The sequence below is a fragment of the Apteryx rowi genome, unplaced genomic scaffold, assembly GCF_003343035.1.
Source record: "Apteryx rowi isolate R43461 unplaced genomic scaffold, aptRow1 scaffold_681, whole genome shotgun sequence".
In the NCBI taxonomy this organism is placed as follows: domain Eukaryota; kingdom Metazoa; phylum Chordata; class Aves; order Apterygiformes; family Apterygidae; genus Apteryx; species Apteryx rowi.
This window is the reverse complement of record NW_020450962.1, coordinates 8-22,693: the sequence shown is the minus strand read 5'-3', so window position 1 is coordinate 22,693 and position 22,686 is coordinate 8. Positions and strand designations below refer to the sequence as shown.

Genomic DNA, 22,686 nt, shown 5'->3' with positions numbered 1-22,686 from the left:
GGCCGTTGGGGGCCGCCCGGCTGGGAGCGGCTCGGCGGGGGCCGCGGGGCCCGGCCCGGTGCCGAGCGGTGGTTCAGCAGCTGCCCCTTGCGGAGGGGGAGCCGCCGGTACGCGCCTGGCGCAGAGCCGTGGCAGCCCCCGCCCCTCAGCGTGCCCCCGCTGGAGCCCGCAGCTGAGGTCCCCGGTGCTCCCCTAGCCGCGGCCCTGCCGGCGCCGGTGGGACGCCTCCGCCCGGCCGGGGCTGAGCCTGGCCCCCGGCGAGGCCCTGGTGCCCGCTGCGGGGTCCTGCCCCTCCGCGCCACGCGGCCCACCGGGGAGCTCGGGGGCAGCCGCCGCCTCCGCCCTCGGCGGGGTGAGCTGGGAAGGGGCAGGACCCCGAGGTTAGGAGCGGGGAGGTGCTGGGGGTCCCTCGCAGTGCGATCCCCTTCCCTCGCCCTGCCAGGATGTGCCCGGCCCAGTGCTGGGGCAGGAGGAGGAGGGAGGCTCGGGCCTGTCCCCACCAAGCCCTCTCGTCTCCCTTGAGGCCAGCAGCACCTGGCGACCCAGATGCCAGTGCTGCGTTGCAAGGGGTGGCAACGGCTCAGGGCATCTGCCCGGCTCCAGCCCACCCAGAGTACGGTCTGTGACAACGGGAGCAGCCAGCAGGATCCCAGTGCTGGAGGCCAGGGAAACGGGTGAGGAAAGAGCCAAAATCCTCCCTACAACTGCCCCTTTCTGCTGCTCTCTAAGGGCCGGAGCTGGGAGCCCCCCGGTGATGGGGCTGGATCCCCGGCAGGGTCTGTGCCCCGCACCGCTGGGGTTTGCGTGCAGGACGGGGCGAGCGGGGGGGCCCAGCCTCTGTCGCGGCTCTGCAGGGCCGAGATGCCAGGAGAGCAAAGGGGCGAAGCCAGGTTACTCATGTGGCTTTTGCTTCCCTGCGCTTACCGGCAGGGCAGGTTTGCTGGCTGGAGCCGGTGTCCCTGGAAGCTCATTTCCACTGAGTCTACGTGACTTGTGCATCTCTTTCCCCTTCCTCAGCATTGCTCCAACCCCGTGTACATACACATCGAAATGCAATGTTACTCCTCAGAGCCCCAGCGACAGATTTGTCCTCATTTGCCCCCAAAGTTCTTGCGCTGCTTCAGTGACGAACAAAAAGCACCACCCTCCATCTCAACCCTGCCCAGGCTCTTTCGGAGGCTGGATGCTTTACAGGAGTTATTGTTGCTGGAATGTGGGGAAAAAAGCTAATGGGTATAAAACTTACATTCAAAATCTAGAAATTGGGTTAAACAAAAAAAAATATTTTTTTTAGCTTTTGTGCTTGCGTAATCTTTGGCAGTGGGTTTGCTTCAGGCTGGCTGGAGTTAACATTGGGAGTGCAGCTCCAGCCTGGCAAGCGCTGCTGTGATCTTGTGTGTTTTCCAAGGGCAAGAGCACTTGGCAGCAAGAAAAACAGAAGAGAAAAACTGACAAAGAGATGAAATATCACAGTCCCGGGTTAGGACATTGTGTTTCTGTGCCATATGCCAGGCTGTCTAGGCATTTCTAGAAGTTTGGGCTAAAAATCCAACGAATTCTGGGGGCTTTGGGGCTCTTCCTACACATAAATGTGGGTTTGCTTTAGTAGGCAGCTTGCAAGGCTGATCGTCCTGTTGCGCTGGTGGGTCAACTGTCCGCGACACCTCGAGCTGCCCTGCTGCTCTGATAAATGATGCACTAATTATAGATCCCATCCTATACCTCTTGTTCAAGCTTTGCCTTTTAAAATGCTGTAAATATGTATATAAAGCGTTGCAAAACTTTAAAGAATGCATTTAAGAGGGGGTTGCCAAAGGCTGGGATCAAGCACATGAGAAATTCAGTATGTCCAAAGAGAACAGCGGTACAGGTTAATTCCTTTAAAGGACCAAACAAAGGTTTTAATTATGGCAGATTTTTTTTTCTTTCAATAATGAAGTAAATGCCCGAAGAAGCTGAAAAGCCAGGGTAGGGCAGCACGACTGCTTTCCATATAACCAGGGTTATCATTTTTGGAACTGAGGATAAAGAAGTGCCTGGGGCCAGAAGGAACCTAAACTTCAGCTCTGCCTCCTATTTTAAAGTTGCACTAATTTCATTGAAGCTAGTAGAGTAAAAGCAGAACCACATTTGCAAAAAACCTGAACGTCGAGTTGGGATAAATAACTTTTTCTGACAGAAGCTGTGTTTTTTAGCTATTAAAAGGGAGTTTATAGTTCAGGCTATTTACTTTGAATGGGAGCTCTTCCCTGAAATGTTCTGATGTCTGCCATTAGTCATATGGCCTTTGGTTAGACCTGCTCTGATTTTACAAACCCTTGCGTTCAGATATCAAAACTGTAAGTTTGCTGAATAGGTCTGCTTATTTCCTTAATCTTTTCCATAGCTAGAATTTTACCAGGCAAGAGATAAATCCCCCCAAGTTTTCATACTTCTGATTTTTTTTTTAACTCTTGTACAGTTTTTCCATGATGCAAAGGTGCAAAAGACCATTTATTTCAGCTGTGAACACAGGTATCAGGCTGCTTTTAGRAAAAAAAAGAAGAAGAAGAAAAGAGAGAGAAGGGCTGTTGGAGTCCTTATTGCTTTACTGCCACGCTGTTGCATGAATGTGGATTGCGGTAGTGCCACTGCTGCCAAAATGCTGGAGAACTRAAGGGAAACCCCAGCAACCTCGTCTTCCCTGCCCTTTGGGTGGCTGTTGTGCACGAGTTCTCACCGCTGGTGCGCACTGGTGCAGGCTGCTGGGGGGCATGCAACCTGCAGCGTGCAGCATGAGGCATGCATCAACATGCAGCACGAAAGGGGCAACCTGCAATGTGAGCATGAAGCATGCATGATGCAACTCGCACCCTGCAGCACGGAAGGTGCAGCCTGCAGCATGAAACATGCGACATGCAGCGTGCAACTGTGCGCCCCGCCCGGCGCACGCGCCCGCCGGTGCGACGCGGAGGAGGAAGAGGAGGAGGAAGAGGAGGAAGAAGGAGGCGGCGGCGGCGGCGGCGGAGCGGGGCCTGGCCGTCCGCTCCGCCGCGATGGACAGCTCGGGCAAGGAGCGGGAGGCCGTGCAGCTCATGGCCGAGGCCGAGAAGCGGGTCAAGGGCTCGCACTCCTTCCTGCGGGGGCTCTTCGGGTGAGCGGCCGCGCAAAAAGGGGGGTGCGGGGGGGAGTGCAAAGGGGGGTGCGCACAGAGGGAGCTTGCAAAGGGGAGGGTGCAAAGAGGGGGTTGCAAAAGCGGCGTGGAGGGTGTGCAAAGGGGGGGGGTGCGCAGGGCTGCAAAGTGGGGGGGCAGAGAGTGCGAAGGGGGGGCTTGCARGGGGGGGATGCGCAGTGTGCAAAGGGGGGGTTGCAAAAGGGGGTGCGTGCAAGGGGGGATGCAACGGGGMTTTGCAAAGGGGGATGACAGTGCATAAAGGGGGGGTTGCAAAGGGGGATGCGTGGTGTGCAAAGGGGGAGGGTTGCAAAAGGGGGATGGGCAAAGGGGATGCGCAGGGGTGCAGAGAGGGGTGCGCAGAGTGCGGAAGGGGGTTTGCAAGGGGGAGATGGACAGTGTGCAAAGGGGGATTTGCAAAAGGGCGTGCAAAGGGGGGATGCACAGGGGTGCAAGGGAGATTTGCAAAGGGGGATGCATGGTGTGCAAAGGGGGGCATTGCAGGGGTGCAGAGGGGGATGCATAGAATACAAAAGGGGGTGTGAGAAGGGGGGTGCACGGTGTGCCAAGGGGAGGGTTGCCGAAGTGGGGCACAGTGTGCACAGCGGGCATGGGGCAGATCAGAGCCAGGCCTGTGCATGGGGTGCCCTGGGCAGGTAAACCCCAAGTGGCCAGGGATTTATTTATTTATTTATTTATTTATTTATTTTGATTTGGGGTGGGGACAAATCTAGAAAGCAAAAGCATTTCCTGGAAGATGCAGCAGGATTTTTGGGTGCGATTTTTGGGTGCGAACTGGCAAGCTTTGCCAGGAGGCATTGCCAATGGGGTTTCTGGTTTCTTCTTTCCAGTTTTTGGTCTGGGACTTTTTTCCCCTCTTCTTTGCTTTGCTGATTTATTCAAAGGCATATATTAATTTAAACTCAGCATTTGGCCAGTGTGCGCGCTAAGTTTGTAGGGCTTATGGTTTGTGTTGATGAGGGTTTATTTTTATGCACAGTGGGATTTCCCTCCCCCCCCCCAACCATATCTGCTTTTGATTTTTTTAGTCAAGCTGAGCTTTGGGGATTTAATGCTGATGTTATAGGGGTGTAAACGTTTATTGCTCATGCATGTTTAAAGCAATTCCTGGATTGCACAAGTCAGGGGGGCCAGTTTAGCGAAGTGATGCCAAGGGTGATGTCGGAAGTCTCCTCTCCTGCAGGCTTTTTGCAGTTCAGGAGGTTTTTGGAACAGGCTTATAGTTTTAAAGATTATTTTCTGTCTAGCAGCACCGTTTTGCTTCTGTGTTTTTGGCAAGAGGCCCTGTTGCAGTTTCCTTGGTCCAAGGCTTCGTCCCTGCGGCTCCCAGTGCCAAACCATTGCTTTAAAGCATGATTTGGGGCCCAGAAACCTGAAAGTGCCATTTTTCAGAGAGAGGGAGTATTACTCATCCTGCAATTGTGTCAACCCTTTGGGTTTCACCCTCATTTCCATGAATCTTTCCTCCCTGTCCGTTTGTAGTGTTGGCCATGTTTTTTTGCTGAATAATTCCGGGTCCCCGCGGGATAGCAAGGAAGGGACCAGGGTCCTYGGCCTGTCGGGACTGGTGCCAGCCTCGAGCAATAGTGGGGGCACTGAGGGATCGGTGTGTTTTTAAGAACGGAGGCATTATTGCAATAAATGTTTTGTCGTGTTTTGCAGTCTGATGGACCAACAGGGGGCAAAGATGAAATTGCAGAATGTATCGGAGCAATGTTGAGCTTGTGAAATCTGCAAAAACCATGCAATGCGAGATAACTTGCTGTTTTTAAAGGAGTTATTGGCTTATGGGGCAGCTCTGGGAAGTAGCACCAAAAGAGCGGTTTCTTGCTCCACAGGTGCTTTTGCTTTCCTCTTTTAGAGTTTAGGGTTTCTGCTCTGGATCCGCTCCTGGAGCAACTAGTGCTGGAGGCAAAGGGGGAAACCAGCCTCAGTGACACAAATGCTCCCGGCAGTGGCTCGGGCTTGAGCAATTTTGATTTGCAAAAATGCCTGGAGACTTGACTTTTCTGAAGAAACAAGCCCCTAGAATCATAATTTGGGGACTTGGTTTTAAAAGCAGGATTGGCTTTTTTTTTATTATTATTATTTTAAGAAAAGAGTGTGTTACGCGAAGGAGGGGGTGAACGTGGCTGGACTTGTGTTGTTGGGTTGTGCTTGTGCAGATTTTTTTCGATGCTTTTGATGCATCTCGGTAACAGCCTGGCAAAATCTGATGCCCACAACCTAGGAAGCAGAATTTTAAAGAACCAGATTTAAAAATAAATTCCTTCTGAGTCTCACCGAGATTAATCATGCAGGGCATGTGTGAGATCGTAATCCTCGTGGGCAGTTTTCCTAAAACCCTTGGAGTGAACCAGCAGATTTCCAGAGGCAAATTTCTAATTTTCTTTTGCTAAAAATAGATGCAAAAAAAACCCCAACACCCCTAAACAAGGTTTCTTATTTAGACAGCAGAAAAATGCCCAAATACTCTCCTCTCCTTGTTCCCTTTTGCACATCGCCTGCAAAAGCAATTGGATTCTGACAGAAAGTCAAGAAAGAAAATAAACCCCCAAAAGGTTGTTATCTTACCACTACCTAAATTAAATTGCTGCTCGCTACTCTTTTGCTTGCTTTATAATTTGTTTGGAAAACAAATCAGGCTTTTTGGCTGCTTGGTTTTTATTCTGCATAACTGGCACATCTAATAGGAATAAATTATTGCTGGAGAGCAGCTTGAAAAGACCTACCTGGACCTGGCTTAATGAAAGATAACTTAAATGCTGTTCTTATTTAATCGAAAGTAGTTGCAGAGTATAAAGCTCCCATCTCACGTGCAGAGAAAAGCAGATTTTGGCTTCTCCCCAAGACCATCTGGAAGTAGTGCGTTGTCCGGCGGGACTCCGAGGGTTGGGAGCAGATCAGCCTGGCTGCCAGGTGATCTTCCCGTGTGGGTGTGCAAAAAGCAATAGCTTTCACCTTTTAAGAAATAATGCTGCGCAAATAACATTTGCATCCATAGCGCAGTAATATTGATTAATTTTTCCTGAAGAGCTTCATTTGCTTGCATAAGTGCTTTTTTTTTTTTTGAGACTAAAAGGTTGGAGAACATCTCATTTTGCAGGGTTTAGTGTTACCTATTGTCTCTTTGTGGGGCTTTAGTTCATGCAAAAAGCAGTTTTTAAGGGTAAAAATAGTCAGTCTTGAGAAACTGTGTGTATTTTGAAAGAAAACGCAATCATCTATAAGAAGGGCCAAAAGAAGAAAAAAAAATACAGCAACAATTATTTTCATCTTCTGCTCATCGGCCAGCCAGTCTGGCTTTTTCATTAACTTTTTGTTAAAGAAGACAGAAACGAACTTTGAGGAGTAAGTGCCTGAGGAAATATGCATTTAATTAACAAAAAATATTCAAATTCTCTCTTAAGATAAATTATATTTTCATCAATAATCATGCAGTTCAGGAAGCCGAATTAGATTACTCTAATTCATCAATCAGAATATTTTGAGTTGTTCTTTCCTTTGTGTTCCTTACTGGAAAATATAGACAGAATTGAAAACCAAATGTCGTGTTGAACTTTGGTTTGATAACATAAATTTACTCGATGAGAGTGTGTGCGCATGTTCATTATGCAGGTAGTGAGATGTATAGCATCTTTTAATTTTTGTTTTATTTTACATTCTCTGAACAATGTTGTAGTTATTATCACATACTGGACTCTGTTTTTGCAGGTATTTTGCAAAGTGTCTCATATTGCTCTCAAACTTGGTTAAATTCCTTATCTTGACACCACTGGAGTAAAGAAGAATTTGAACCGCACTGGGTGAAACTCTTCTTGCATAAAGGTTTTGCATGAAATTGCAAGTCCCAAGGGAGTCTGTGGTGCAGCCTGTCGCTGGGACAGGCCGTTTCATGAAGGACCTGGTGGTGAACCTCCTATTTTAACTCTCTGGTGCCACAGAAAGGGGAAAAAGTACTTTTGTGTTGAGATCATCTGACTGTAACCATCTAGACAATTGTGGCAAATGATGCATCAGTTTTGGCCTGGGCTCAGATGAGAAGTAGATGCAGGGAAGGATGCCAAGGAGGTAGTATATCAGAGTTTGATGTTGCTCCCAACTTGGAGATACTTAAGAGTTTTGCGCATTGAAAATGTTTTTATTAGCACAACATAACACCCATCTCTGCTGCTCTGACATGAGTGTTCATGATGTGAGGGACAGCTCACAGGACTCAATAACCTTGAAGATTTTACTCATTCATTTTTGGAAATGCAGGCCTTGGGTCAACATGCATAATTCCCTCTTAAAACAGGTTAAATCTGGAAGCTCAGATGCTTGGCTTTCAAACCTCCAAACCAGTGGTTTCTTAAGCTTCACTCTGTCTCCGAGTTGAAAGGATCGGGTCTTGCTTGTAATGCTTCCTCAGATCCTCGCTGCATTGAGGACCCAGACACAGCACTTCTTTAACACACCGTTTTATTTAGGTGTAGGAGAGGTGCAATTCAGGAGCAAATCTGCATCCGGACCTGCAGCTTGTTGCAGAAAGAAAAAGGTAGAAAATTCCTCTGAACTAATCGATTTCTTCCTTTTAGGACATATTCTAGTGCTTCACCCACTGACTTTGCCTTTTGCCCTGGGGGGATCCTGTTCATCCTGGAGTTGAAACAGATGCTCTTTGGGTGGCTTAATTTAATCTTTCCTTGAGAATACAGTGCTTTCTCCTTTTTTATGTGAGCTTTTTTCTTTCTTCCCCCTTCCTCTATTCCTTCTCTTCATCACCCTGAGGTCAAGAAGAAAAGCCCTTCCAGGGTGCTGGAGAAAAACAGCAGTAGTCTCTATTTAGTAGACAAGTAAAATGCAGTGCATGGTGAGCAGTGAGATAGAGGACGTTTCCCATGGGAAAACTAGCAATAACCCCCTCTTCTAACTGATGTTAAGCAACTTCTGAATGTGGAAAGGAGCATCGATCATGTAGGTTGGACGGGACTGCCAGAGATCTAATCCAGCCTCCTGCTCAGAGCAGGTCCAATTTCAATCAGGTTGCTCAGGCCCATGGCCAGCCAAGGGCTGAATATCTCCAAGGTCAGAGAGTCTACAGGCTCTCTGGTCCCCTGCTCCCGTGTTTCACCACCCTTATGATTCTCTACCTACCCAGGTGCTCCAGCCCCTGACCATCCTGGTGGCCTCCAGTGGAATTGCTCCAGTACATCAGTGTATTCTCTATGGGGAAGCACAACGCTGGGCACAGCATCCAGATGTGGTCTCCAGTGCCAAATGAGGGAACAACCATGTCCCCTACAGCTCCATATGTGCTTGGCCTTCATGGCTGCAAGAATGCACAGCTGACTTGTGCTCAACTTACCCACCAGGAGTCCTCTGTCTTTTTCTGCAAAGCTGCTTTCTAGCTTGTCACCCCCAAGCAGCAGGATAGGCTGGGATTATTAGATCCCAGATGCAGAAATTTGCATTTTCCTTTATCAAAATTCTTGAGGTTCCTGACGGCCCATTTTTGAAGCCTGTTGGGGTCCCTCTGAACAGCAGCTCTGCTCTCCAGTGGGTCTGTTGCTGCCCCCAGTTTGATACCGTTTGCTGGGAGTGCACTCCTTCCCATCACCCAGCTCATTAATAAAGATGTTAAACGATATTGGCCCTGAGGGTTGCCACTGGTTGGACTTTGTGCTGCTGATCACTATTTTAAGCCTGATGGTCTAGCTGATTTTCCACCCACATTATTATCCACTTTTCCAGTCCATATCTCTCCAGTTTGGCCATAAAGATACAAAGGGAGACCATGTCAAACACCTTGCTGAAATCAAGATATACAACATCCACTGCTCTCCCTATATCTGCGCAGCCTGTGGCCTCGTAGAAGGTAGGTGGGTTGGTCAGATGTGATTTGCTYCCAATCACTTTCTTGTTCAAGTGGCTGGAAAGGGCTTTCTGGATGATCTACTCCATAATCTTCCCAGGGACTGAGGTTAGGCTGAGCGGCTTGTAGCTTTCCAAACCCTCCTTCTTGGCTTTCTTGCTTGAAGAGAGGTGTGATGACTGCCTTTTTCCAGTCCTGACGAACTTCCAGTGATTGCCATGACCTTTCAAAACTGATAGAGAGCAGCCTTGCCGTGACGCTGGCCACCAACTTCAGTGCCCTAGGATGCATCCCATGTGGGTCCAATGGACTTGTGTATGATCAAAGCATGTAGGTGCTCCCTACCTCTATTTTTCCCTAGCGTGGGTGATGTAAAGCTCCCACAAACATTGCTAGTAGAACTGGGGAACTGGGGCGCATGAGGACAGCCGTTACCAGTGGAAAGTGGGCAAAAATGCACCAAGTCCCTTGGTCTTTTCTGCATCCTTTGTCACCTGGTGCCTGGCCCCACTGAGCAGCTGCAGACATGGGTTCCTCTGCCCCCAGAGCAGTCTCCCTTGGGCTTCTGCCAAGCAGATCCCTGAATGAGCCTAGCTCTGCTCTCCTGTAGTGCAGGGTTGCTGTTCTGCTGTCTCCTCCTCCACCTTCACGTCTTCAACCAGATCTTGCGCAGAGGCGCAGCAGAGCATCTGCCCTGCTCAGCTAATTGGGGGGCTGCATTAGGTCCTCAGCACCCTCCAGGCATCTCCTTCATTGCTTGTGCCACCATGGCCTTTCCAGCATGAAGTCCATCTACCTCCTCACTTTGCGCAGGCGGTGTGCGTACAGCAGACACCCACCACGTCACCATCATCATGGTTGACTCTTCATAGTTCACTTAATGAGCAGACGCAGAAAAGGGCTCGGTGTGGTAGGTTTGTTGGAGAGCAGTCCCGACCTACAGTCAAAGCTCATTCCTCGTAAAACAAATTAAGGGGAACTGGCATTGGGATCGACAAGAAGGACATTCCTGATATGCTTAGTGCAAGCCTGGGTCTCCCACAGAGATGGCTGCAAACAAGAAACACTCAGGCGCGTTGTGAGGCACGTAAGAAATAACATTTGGGGTCCTGCAGGAAAGAGCTATGACAGGTCTTGAACATATCTGTGACCCCTGGGGCTTTCCACCTAGAAGAGGAATTGGACTAGTATGCAGATGAGTGAAGCAATATGGGGGGGGGGGGTTAGGTAAAAACAAATTTTCTGATGTCTCAGACTCATTTGCAGTAATCGTTCGAAATTTTACTAGAGTGAAAATTGGGGCTTGTATGTCTTAGCTGTCAGCCGAGAAATGTTTGTGGTGTATTGAGTATGTGCACTCCTCCTTCCACAGCCCCAGCATTACTACTGTCGTATCGGAGCCTCTTGGCGTCGTTAATGGATTTATTCGTACAGTAATTTTGCGTGGGAGAGCAGCCTGCTCTGCTCACGCTTTGCAGATGAGGGACCTGAATCAAAGAGTAGATCATGATTTGCACAAAGCTCCAAACTCTTCAGGGATGGACAAAACTCATAGGCTGCCATTTCAGCACCAGGCGTCCATCTGCTTTTCTGCCGCTGCTTTATGGAATGATAAAAAAAAAGCTGCTTCTGTCTAGAAAAGACTTGATTATTAGTTTTTGTCAGCTTCCACCGGCTTGTTGTTTGTGCCATGACATGGGAGACCTAATCAAGTGTTAACTGAACTTCTCTCTGCTTCCCTGATTTTTCTGACTTTAAAAGCTGTCCATGCAGCATGCAAGGCAGTTAAGAAGTCCAGTTGTTTCCCACACTTCTGCTATACTGCTTTCTAGAGGACTGGAAATCCTTCCCCATTTTAGGATATGGGCCCTGCACTTTGCTTTCACAGATGGTTCAACCCAGAGCGTGTTGCTGGACAGATGCAGCCCTGCTCTCGCCACCCTTGGAGCACTTCTTTATGTAGATAGATAGATAGATAGATAGATAGATATCTCCATTTAGGTAGCCCCATGGCAATCCAAACTGGCAGACTGGCATCTGGAGTATTTTAAAAATATTCAAAAATTCTATAATGTCTGATCTGAAGTGTCTCTTCCCCCTCTTCCTCTGTTCACTGCAGCGGTAGCAATGCTGGTGGCATGGAGGCAATTGTTGGAGAAGGCATGGGAGCTGCTGGCAGCCGGCCGGCTCTTGCCTCGGCTTCTCCTGTTCTTCTCAGCCAGCTCTCCAGCGCTGGCTTTGCAAACTGTGGACCTTGCGTGGTCTTCTTGGTTGGTTTTCCAGAATGTGATGGGAGGAAATTCAGTGTAAGCCCTGCATGAGCCAGTATATTTTATAAGAAGTTGATTTGCTTAGAAAGGATCTTGTAAAGATGAGGGTCTCCTGAGACACCAATGTGGTTGAGCTACCTAAAATTTGGTTTTCCTCTCTCTGAACAATATAATGCTTGCATTGTATCTTCTGGGCCTTACCCTGTGTATTGGGATTATACCTGTTTCAGGAGAAGAAAGTGATGGGAGCCCTGTGTGAGGCACAACTGGGACGATGGTGAATGTCTCTCTGTTTATGTAGTACAGAGGGGCCAGGTCACCAGAGCTATTAGGGTTGCAACTTCCCAAACCTTATTTTAGCTTCTGGCTCATGTTTTAATTACTGTATTTCATTGCAGCACAGTGTAATTGGCGCTCTCGCTCTCTTTCAGGGGAAATACCAGAGTAGAGGAAGCCTGTGAAATGTATACCAGGGCTGCAAACATGTTCAAGATAGCTAAAAACTGGAGTGGTAAGTACAGCCACAGCCTGTTTGTCAGGGAGAAGGGTTGGAGCATTTCTCACGCTGGGAGGACCTGTGAAGCCTGGAGCGGCGTGGTGCAAATGATCAAAGTGGGGTTTTAGTTCATAGGCTGTTTCCATGGGAGTGGTTCCTACGGCAATGCAGTTTCTATTTCTGGGAGTTGAGGCCTTAGCTGCACTTTTTGCAAGTCTTCCTCCAAACACGTGTGTTGGTTTCCAGATTTGTGCGTGGTTGAACACTGCAGTTCAACAGAACTGGTGCATGTGTTGTTTACCTTCGAGTTCAGGAATTACAAATCGGGCAGGAGGATTTAGCATCCTGACCTTGATTTCTTTGTGCATAGGTTGCATCTGCTGCTACATGCTTTTCTAAGCTATGCTGTTGCTCATGCAGCTCCTTCTCCAAAATTACCTGTTACAAGGGGAGTGAAATCCAGTGCACTTCAAGATCCAAAGGATTCCCCTTTCCTGGTCCACTAGATGCAAGACTGCTGTGGTCTCCTATTGCTAGGTTCAGCCACTGGCGAGGGTGAATGCCTGTTTCCAAGGATGAGCATGTATTCCCATGTTCATGCCCTTGTGCTCTGTACAGATGGGGTCGACCTCCAGCGGATTGACACGCAGAGCAGTGACATGACCGGCACCCCTTGCACACAAGCAGCATTTGCAAAAACGGGATTGCAGGTGGCCTGTTCCTCCTCTTACTGAATGATGCAGCTTCAAGCTTGCTGGCTCATGCATGCTCTTCTACAGGTCTCTGCAGGAGCTGGCCCCAACCCCTGGTCCCAGGGGACATGTGCACACACATATATATGCGCATATGCATGTTATATTACATATATATATGATGTTACTATGCCATGCACAGTGTTACTGAGGTGGTTGTATAGGTATCGCTTGCCTTGTAAGGTTCTGCTCCCAAAGAGGTCCGTGGTGCTGCCCCTCAGTGACGTTTCTCACCTAATTCCCCCTTAACCACCTGTGAAATTTGCCATTGCGCACGGTGCTGTTGGTATTTCTGTTGGCTTCTCACGCTGATCTGTCATGTCCTGGTGTTTCTCATGTGGTGTCCAGTAGACGAATCTTGGATTGGGGCCACTTAACAGCCTGGGTACCTTAATGGTGTGAAATTGGGGTAGCTGTGCTGAGAAGCAGGTTTTTGCACCAAGATACAGGGCAAGTGCAGGTACTTCTGCAAACAGACAGACTTGGATCTGTTTGGGGAGTTCATGGAAACGTCTTGCCATCGTACTGTAATTCTGCTTACTCGATGGGACTGGAGAGGTAAATCCTGTCTGTGTTTCTTTCCCAGCCGCGGGGAATGCATTTTGCCAGGCAGCCAAACTTCACATGCAGCTGCAGAGCAAACACGATTCGGCCACCAGCTTTGTGGATGCTGGGAATGCTTACAAAAAAGCAGATCCGCAAGGTAAGGCAAATGAAATCCTGGGTTATTTCATGCAAATCTTATTTGTGGAGTAGCTGGTACACTGAAGTTTTCCTTAGTCAACTGCTTTGTGTGCTTGAAGATCTTCAGTGTAGACTACCGCAAAGCCTTAAGCATAGCCTTGGCTTCTACTTTTCAGGCAAGATATTTGCTTAAAGGTAACGTTACTTGCAGAGTGTGACTGGGCAGGGAACACCTTATCATGGTTGTATAGGTCTGATGGAAATTCTGTGAATTAATGACATTTTTTCTTGGGATGGAGCTGCAGGTCTGCTAGGTGAATCCTTGCGTTTTATAGAGAGATTATCTGTAGTTGCCGCACACTGCATACTCCTTCCGCCACAAAATATAAGGGATCTATAGTTGTTAGTACTGTACTAGCAATAATATAAATCATGTTGCCAGTTGTATCTGGAAGGTGGTTTATAGTCCTGTCCCTGGGTAATGTCTCAGGAGCATTACAACTGCATTCGTTGCTTTGAAACAAGATGTGATTTTAAGTTGCCTTTGATTATGTATTTTTTTTAAATGAACCTACTTTATAGACAAGATTTTAGAAGGTTGGGGCGAGACCCTAAATGAAATTCCTGAAAAGAGCTCTGAAGACACTTGCTCAGGACTGATGCCACTGTTCTGTAACTCTAAAATACAAATTGCCTGGAAAACGGCAGCCCTGTGTATTTACTAGATTAGCATTTCAAAGTTTTTTCCATTTGAGCATGCAGCCTGATAGACTTGGAGTACCACTTGGCTGTATTCTGCCCATCCTAATTTTTGACAGTCATTTCGATGTCAGAATTGTTGCCTGCACTACAAGGCAGGCTGTCAGCGAGATGCGGATATCTAAATCTGGTCTGAGTGGGGGAATCATGATTAGGTTTGCAAATACAAAACCACTGGTGACGTTGCGTGTCCCCATGCATGGGCGTGAAAATGTGTGCCTGTCGTCCCAGGCGTATGTCTGTACAGGAGTAGATATTTAAGGAGCTRGTTTGTAGTCTGCCGAACAGAAGTATTACCACGACCTGATGAGCGATTTTGCGGGGGTTGTTCTGAAATTCAAGGTGTCTGATGTGCTGGCTGACCTTGTGTTGTTTTTCCCGACTGCTCACGCTGCAGAGGCCATCAACTGCTTAAATGCAGCTATTGATATCTACACTGACATGGTAAGAAGCCATGCTGGCTGGGTAGGTTGTGGACTGATACGTGGTTAATCGTGTGACTATAAGAGAGAGAGCTATCCCATTTACCCTGACGCTTTGTAGATGTTATATGTGCCAGACTGAGAGGGAAACCCCCGTCTCATTCATAATCTCTTATATTTTCTAGGGGAGATTCACTATTGCTGCCAAACATCACATCACCATTGCGGAGATTTATGAGGCCGAGCTGGTAGATATTGAGAAGGTAAAGACGATAATGACTGACTATGTTGTTACTGCTATGTTGTATTTCCTTCCCTAGCCAGAAGAACACCGAGATCAGCTTGGTTGACAAAATTTGTCTTTCATCCAACAGTAGGCTTACTTATGTGAGTACAAGTCACTGAAATTAGAGTTACTCTTACAGCAGTCTCAGTGAAGTGTTGATCATCAGCAGTCTTTCCAGTTGTCCATGTTTAATCTAATTACTTGACAAATAACTACAAAAGTCAGTGACAGCAGGTTTGGTGCTTGCATGATGGTTCAGAGTGATAGAGCTAATAGGTTGGGACAGAAGTGGAGGTTTTTCTCCCTCCCCACCRCAAGGATATCCTAATTATTTGCAAGTTAGTTATCTGCAAGAGAGTGGTGGTGAAGCTCCTGCATAACTTTCTTTCCTGTGACATAGCCCTGAAAATCTGCTCCAGAAGATACTACGTGGAGGAGGCTGCAGTGGTCTAGGGTTGACTTCTGCTGCCATTACACATCCCAACACGCTTTTTGCAAGGACTGAGCGGTTTAGACCTGTCAGTCTGGAAAGGTGCCTTTGGACATGGATTTCACCCTAAGGAAACCGCCAGGGCTGGGTTTGGAGACAGCTGCAAAGTGCTGCTGCCCACCAGAGCATGGTCCCCAGCACATACCTGTCTGGGCACTGCCAGCAGAGGTTTTGAAAATACACTCACCAGAGCTGAAGTTATTAGGATTGGCTCTCAGGATGGGGAAACTGGAATTGGTGTTGGAAAGGTGGAAGCATCTCTTGTCATCGTAACCAAGTACCTGTCACAGGGAACATGCAACTTGATTTCTAAACAGAATAGCATTAAATACATAGCAGGTCAACTAGTTACAAATCTTGTACTGGCGGTGGTTTGCTGAATGCAAATTTATCATTTCTAGATACTATTTTCTAGAGAATCGTTTGCCTCATCAGTTCCACTTCATCAGATCCTGTCTGTCTGTATTAACAATTTCACCATTAACTGTCCACATGCAGTCCTACTTAAATCAAGCATTATGTCAGGACAGGTCTTTTAATAAAAAGTTTATCATGTCGTGGCAAAATGGAGAGAAGATGTTGCATTGTGCTTATGAACATTTTTATCTCAATAGAACATTTTTATCTCAATAGTAATATCTCACCTTTATTAAACATGCATTGGCATTTAGGGTTTTTACCAAGTTCACAGTAAAAGCTTGAAGGATGGCATAGCGTTTTGAGTTCGCTGGAGGCCAGTGATGTTGCCTCACTTCCCAAGAAATGCCGCAGGGTGCTACAGTGCTGCTCCTTCCACCTGCAGAGCAAAAGAACTTTTGTAAATGTGGTCACTGTGCGCTCATCTAACCAAAAATGTTACTTCAGAAGCGATATTAATGTTTTTTTGTCTCCCAGGCAATTGCACACTATGAGCAGGCTGCAGACTATTACAAGGGAGAAGAATCCAACAGGCAAGTTGTCTTTGCAAAATAATTACTTTCAACAAGGAAGGGTTAGAAATGTGGATTTCTCCTAAATTGCACCCTGCCCCTCCCTAAACTCCCAGGCTCTTCCGAAATGTCCTTTGATTGGATGCCCAAAGCCTCCATAAATATTTATAGCTTTAGCAGGTTCGGTACCTTAGGGTCCAAATGTCTTCATGCAAATTGAGTTTCTAAAGAAAGCCTTTTAGATTCACATCTAAGGCTCTTATCCCTGCAAACAGGCTTGGCTTGTTTTGGATGTCCATTCCGGATGCGCAGAAAATGCAGGATTGAAAGGTCCGTGCTCAGCTGAAAGTCTTCCTGCAATTCCGTGTGGTTTTAATTTTGACCATTTAAAAAAAAGTTGCCCTGCCATGCAGCTTTTATATACACTAAGTAGGGGAGGTAGTGCTTGGAGATACCGGGGCGCAGACTTTTTTTTTTTTCTCCCCACCGGTGGCTAAGACACTACTACTTACTTTAATTGTATTGGTTGCAGTTCAGCCAACAAGTGTCTGCTGAAGGTTGCTGCTTACGCCGCTCAGCTGGAGCAGTACCAGAAGGCCATCGAGATTTATGAGCAGGTTAGTGTGAGCTCATCTCTTGCACTGGCACCAGCAATGGGGGTTACAATATTAGGGCAATCTCAGCTGTGGGGGGTGGAATGAGCTTTCCGCTATAAGACTGAGTTTTGTCCATTCCCTGTAGCCGAGCCTTTAAGGACTCGCCTACATGTTAAATTTCGGGTCTCATCCAGGGTGGAAGGTTTTTTTGTTTAAATGATGCTGCAAACCAGTTGAGAAATGCAAATTAGGAAAAAGTCTGATCCAAAGCCAAAAAATCATTGAAATGAAAAGCAGGTCAGTGCGGTAGTCTCTCAAAATTGTCAGGGCCTGGAAGCTTCAAATCTTGCATATTTTGGAGTTGATTATGCCTTTAAAAGTAGCAGCTTGTTTCTCTGTTTTTAAGAATTGCTTTAACTTAAGCTTTTTTTTTTTTTCCTGAATCCCTATTATTATACTTTTGCACTCTTCCTGCATCCCTGCAGAGATGCTGAACTCCTGTTTATCAGCACAGTACTCCTGAACTGATGGCAGTGCTTGACACCAGGTCCTTGGGCAGACGGGCTATGTGGGGATTTTTTCCTTCACTTTGGATTAGTCAAAAATCCATCTAGCTTCCCAATAGCTTTTTGTGAAGACACTGGCAATCTTTTCACGGTCTTTCTTCGCAGACAGTTGTGTGGTGCCACATGTAATTTGAATCAGCTGTTGTGTTTTTAATTCAGTTCCTAACAATGTAATTTTCTTTGGTAATGATATGTCTAGGTTGGAACAAATACTATGGATAACCCTTTGCTCAAGTATAGCGCGAAAGAGTATTTCTTCAAAGCTGCCCTGTGCCACTTCATTGTGGATGAACTGAATGCTAAGGTTAGTGGTTATCCTGAACTTCCTGCGTCCACGTTGCCTTCGCAAGAGCGATGTTCCTGCAGGCACAGGAACTTGCATATCTGTTGCATGGGTTGAAACTTTTATTTCCGCATATATGTTATTTTCCCCCAAAAGCGTGGGGAGGGAAGGGGCTCTGCCCACATGTGGCTGGGAAAGTGCCGTGCTGCTTTCCCGGGAGAGCAGTGGGGGCGCTGCCATCGACGGGTGCCTGGCAGGGCCCGGAGCCGTTATGGCTGTGAGTGCCTGGGTGCAGATCTAAGGGCTATAATGGCTAAAATAGCATTAAGCTCTGCAAAGCAAGCGTAATTAAGAGCGAGCTGCAGTGATTCCAAGGCAGGAGGTTCAGGACGCTTGTTAAGGACGCTCCTTTGGAGCACCCAGCTTTGAAGACTGGTGTCAGAAGCCAGGAGTTTTCCTTCTTTCTGCTCTGTACTCAGTCCCTACCTGCTTCTGCTGCTTTGCTCTTGTCCACTTGAGGCTTCAACTCGGAGTCGACTCCGATCGGCCAAGCTCTGAGCTTGCGTCTGTGTGTCCTTGTGCTCTTGGGTTTACTGGGAATATTTTCTCAAGCTCTCTATGCTGTTTTAGGACTAGGTGACTGGAAGACAAGAACTGAAATAAAAAGCAGGTATTTGTATGCGAAATGAACTCAAGGGTTAGCTTCTCTCTTCCAGCTGGCGCTCGAGAAATACGAAGAAATGTTCCCAGCATTCACAGATTCAAGGGAGTGCAAGCTATTAAAAGTAAGTAAAACCACTATTAAAATAACGCTGTCATGTTTGAAAATGAATACTGCCCTTTTCCGTGGCATCTTTTCACCTTGCCGGGGTTTGGTCTCATGGTCAAACCTTGTAGAAGACATCAAGCTCAGTTTGCATGGGATTTATACCACGCTTGTGGAAGCAGCTGCTGGAGAAAGGTTTTTCTAGCTAACTTTTAAAATCTTTTCTTGTGTTCACGGGGAGGTGGGTTGCAGAGGGACCCAGGCGGTGGCTGCCGAGCACCGCGGCGCCCCCGGGGAGGGGGGACCCGAGGGAGGTGCCTATGGACTGGCCAGGCGGGAGCATCCAGCAACGCAATATTTAACTGAAGCAAAACCGCATGCCGACTTCTAACTTTGCATGGTGTTGTGCTAGAAACTGCTGGAAGCCCACGAGGAGCAAAACTGCGAGGCCTACACCGAGGCGGTAAGTAGTCTGATGCTTGCTAAAGGTGCATTTGTGGCTGCCTGCTCCTGGGGCAGTCTGAAGTAGCTTCATTCTTTTTATCTGTTTTTTCTACGTGTGGGTAACCTGTTGCATGAGCTGTACTGGAGCACTGCTCCATTGCTCAGTGCTCTGGTGGGGTCCAGTTCTTGCAGCGACACCGTTTGACTCTAATTCACAGAAAAACGTGGATGGGCAGGGACCTCTGGAGGTTCAACCCCCCCCAGAAGCAGGGCCAGCTCCATCAGGTCGCTCAGTAAATTTACCTCCTGCCATTCACAGGGTTTGCACCAGCCCCTAGCGGTGTATTTAAAGCTCTGGCTTAAAGCTGTGTGTATACACACACGCACACGCACATGCACACGCACACGCACACACACATAGGTATGTAGATACCTAGCTTTAAAAGACAAAACGTAACGAAATGCAGCATACATCTTTTGCAGTGTTCTCATTTGCTTTCCAATAGATTACTTTTACCTTTTTTTTTTCCCCTAACAGGTTAAAGAGTTTGATTCGATATCACGCTTGGATCAGTGGCTTACAACCATGCTGCTTCGCATCAAAAAGTCCATTCAAGGCGAAGGGGATGGGGACCTGAAGTGAATCGTTTGTGATATTTGTGGCATGCGGCCTAAATAACCCGTTCTTGTGTTACAGCCAGGGACCGTTATGGAATAGGTGATAAAATATCTCGCTTAATTTTATTGCTTATGAATCAAATGCCTCGTGTGTTTCTTTAGTGTCCTGCTCTTTGTCGTGACAACGTGGGTAGGTGAGAAACGATGCTCTGGGTATCACTGGCAGATCTTTCTAAGGTTAAAGAAACACTTCTGGCAGATGTTTTTTTGGGTTTTTTTTTGGTGAGCCCAGTTGTGCACTTCTAACTGCTTTTCTTCTGCTGTTTTGTCTTCTAAGGTTATGTAAATATTTTTGTCCCTGCCCGTACAGTACAGAAAATCGCTTCTGATCTATTGCTGCATGGTGACTGTTTTATGTTTTTAAATGGACCTCTGTCAGATGAGCTTGGATCTTGTTTTTTTTAATGATAGAGCTTTTTTAACAGTGCTAGTGAAAGGCTTTGTGACTCTGGCATACAGTATGCATGTGTGTGTATACATACTATACAGATACATGTGTGCACATATAAATACAGACTACAGAATGACCTAGGTTGGGAAACATTTATAATTCAGAGAGGAAAGGACTACTTGGATTGGTGTCAGCCCTCTGGATAGTCATGAATAGGCCTAGTTAATCCTGTATTTTGTATTTAAGATCTAAATATAAAATGTAAGGTTCTTCTATATTTTCTTGGATCTATTTTTCCACTTATTTTATTTTGTGGTGCACCCCATCCCTCCTATCCCGAAATAACTTGACCCGTGTAATAATATATTTTTCTAACTTTTCATTTACCTAAAGTCCTGCTGCTGTCTCAAATACAGCTCTGTTGTGTGTGCTGGGCAAGATTGGTTAGTTTATGATCTTTCTGCTCACTGTTGTGCTGTGCAGAATTGTCAGCTGAGACTTGATATGATCCAGGGACCTCCCCTTAGCTCTCTGAGTGACGGATTACTCAAAGCTTACTTTGAAGAGGTGTAGACGCTTTAAAAATTCCTGTGGTCATTACAAAAATGTGTTTCAAAACATCTGCAACCCAGGCGCTTTTGTGCAATGCTTAGTTTAAGTGGAGACGATGAAGCTACCTATTTCACGTGTATATATTAAGAGGGACTTAGGAGCCTATGCAATTTGTCGGCGGGAGCCAGCGCTTAGTATTGCTCTAAGATGAAGTAATTTTCAGACACCCTGGGTACGTGCAGAGAATGAAGGACTTGCTTTATGTGACATAAACGCTGCCCTTTTCCATTGCCAAAGCAGGAATATCATAGTAGCCCCCAGGCAGTAACTGCCACAGGTATATAGGGATTGCCGCAGGTACCACGTGGGAATCAGCTGGCATGCTCGTCTTCGGTTTGTTTTTAATCTAAACACTTACCTGAAGTACAGCTCGGCACTAACTTGTCAACTCATTGTCCTAAGTGTTTTAGTACTATTAAAGTAGTGCTATATCTACCACTTGCTTGCCAAAAAAAAATCCTTCTGGTATACTCCCCCCCCAATTTTTTTTTTTCCGGACTGATCTCACTTATTTTCCACAGACTCTATTCTGGGTATCCCACCTTGCAAGAAGGGACCCACGAGCTTTGCAGCACTTGCAAGGCAAGTGGAGCAAAGCCTTGGAAGATGCTGTCTCTTGCCAGCATCTTCACTTCTCAGATGGGTTTTAAGGCTCCTGTTTGTGACCAACCTCCGACTGCAGCAAAATTGTCACTTAGGCCACTGCGTTTCGTGTGCATCTTCCTCACCAGCTTGGCAAAGAAATATTTTAAGTTATATTTGGCTTGTGGTCCCCATCTGCCTCCTTCACTAGCTCCGTACATGGCTGACGCAAGTATTTTATGCCATTTGTTCACTTTTCTGGTTGTCAGTGTTGTGCGCAGTGGTGGCGAGGTGCGTACGTGGCTGCTGGACCAGGCGACCGAACCCACCGGGGCGTGCGCCCTGTGAGCGTGCTCTGGAGCAATAGCGTTAAAACACAAATGTTCATTCTGTAGTGGTAGGCTACAGCATGTCACCCCGTGTCATCTGTGGTCAATCGTGACGGTTTTAAAATGATGATCTGCCACTCCGCTGTATTTCCCCCCCACCCCAGTATGAAACTCTGTACTATGACGACTTAACGAAATGGCCTTAGCAAGAACATAGTCTGTTTTGTGTGAATCTGTACAGTAATAAAATGGAAATCGTGAACATTAGTAGTCATAAACGTTCTTTCGTGGAAAATGCAAACAGCGAGCTAAAGCTAGAGTCGAACAAAAAGCAGCAGGGTTTGATCAGAAAAGCCGGGATGTGCAGCGCTTTGTGCTGGACGTTTTGGCTACCTTTTAAGGTAGGAGAAGATTTCCATGCTAAGGATGCAAGCCCACATGAGAAAGCACTGGACGGTCATTTTACAGTGACTGTCGTACAAGTAACTCACTTCCATACGTTCGTGGCATGCAAAAGCTTCCCTGTCTACAGGTACTCATGCTCAGAGTTTAAATATATCTACAAACTCTTTACATTGGTCATTGGGAATTACTGAGCTTCAAAAGTAACATCAGGCTTGAGTAAATATTTTAAATATAACCTCCGTGATTTTTTTTTTTTTTAATAAAGGAATAATTCTTCCTGTAGCTGAAGTAACTCCAGGGTGACATCAGAAATCCCTTTGAGGTTCAAAAACATAGCTCCGTACCAAAGTTCGGGTATTTTTATTGCTTTGCCAACCCCCAAGCTTAGCGCCATGGGTACCCCAGGGCCGGCAGTCCCCCGGGAGCTGGTGGGGGTGTGGGGCAGCCCCACGGCAGGGGCGCAGTGGGGAAAGGGGCCGGGGTGCAGGGGGCCATTCCAGGTGCCTTGTCCTGAGCCCTGGCCCCGGGGACCCGGCCGGGCCGGGGGATGCAGCCCCGTCACCGGGGGGGCTCCCAGCTCCGGCCCTTAGAGAGCAGCAGAAAGTGGTAACGAGAGTCACCTGGTGCGGACCCTGCGCACCTGGGCCCTTGTCTGGTTTGTAGAAGCAGCGTCCTGTAGGATTTTTTGACACTTTTCCCCCTTTGCATGGCAGCTGTGGTGTCTGGGGTGTCAGAAGAGATTGTCCATCGAGTAGCAGGTGGTTGACACTCAAAATACACCTGAGGCTCCCAGCAGTCCTGGAAGCTGGAGCTGCAGTGGTCATCTTCTGCCCGTGGTCCCTTTCTCAGAGTCTCTCCTGGAGGGGCTGAATGAGGAGAAGCGGCAATACTCAGCAGCAGGGAACCGTGGCTTTTCTAGA

General features: G+C 47.3%; 1 protein-coding gene across 3 annotated transcripts; it reads left to right on the top strand.

Moving 5' to 3' along the window:
- Positions 1 to 3,010: 3,010 nt before the first annotated feature.
- Positions 3,011 to 21,615, top strand: LOC112975709 (beta-soluble NSF attachment protein). 3 transcript variants are annotated; one of them, XM_026086127.1, is made up of 11 exons: positions 3,014 to 3,133; positions 11,728 to 11,807; positions 13,131 to 13,247; positions 14,385 to 14,431; positions 14,595 to 14,672; positions 16,080 to 16,135; positions 16,647 to 16,731; positions 17,476 to 17,580; positions 18,276 to 18,344; positions 18,738 to 18,788; positions 19,308 to 21,615. In XM_026086127.1, exons 1-11 carry the CDS (start codon positions 3,036 to 3,038, stop codon positions 19,410 to 19,412), a joined length of 891 nt encoding a protein of 296 aa, XP_025941912.1. In that variant the 5' UTR covers positions 3,014 to 3,035; the 3' UTR covers positions 19,413 to 21,615. The 3 variants fall into 3 exon arrangements, with proteins under 3 accessions (XP_025941910.1, XP_025941912.1, XP_025941911.1); XM_026086125.1 differs by lacking the exon at positions 14,385 to 14,431 and having other exon boundaries at positions 3,011 to 3,133; XM_026086126.1 differs by lacking the exons at positions 3,014 to 3,133; positions 14,385 to 14,431 and having other exon boundaries at positions 11,689 to 11,807.
- Positions 21,616 to 22,686: the final 1,071 nt, after the last annotated feature.

Excerpts from the sequence above, each read along its gene's own strand:
- LOC112975709 (XM_026086127.1), top strand. The coding sequence starts at position 3,036 with ATGGACAGCTCGGGCAAGGAGCGGGAGGCCGTGCAGCTCATGGCCGAG. Across the intron at positions 3,134-11,727 it reads TTCCTGCGGGGGCTCTTCGG|GGGAAATACCAGAGTAGAGG; the intron begins GTGAGCGGCCGC and ends GCTCTCTTTCAG. Across the intron at positions 18,345-18,737 it reads GGGAGTGCAAGCTATTAAAA|AAACTGCTGGAAGCCCACGA; the intron begins GTAAGTAAAACC and ends GTGTTGTGCTAG.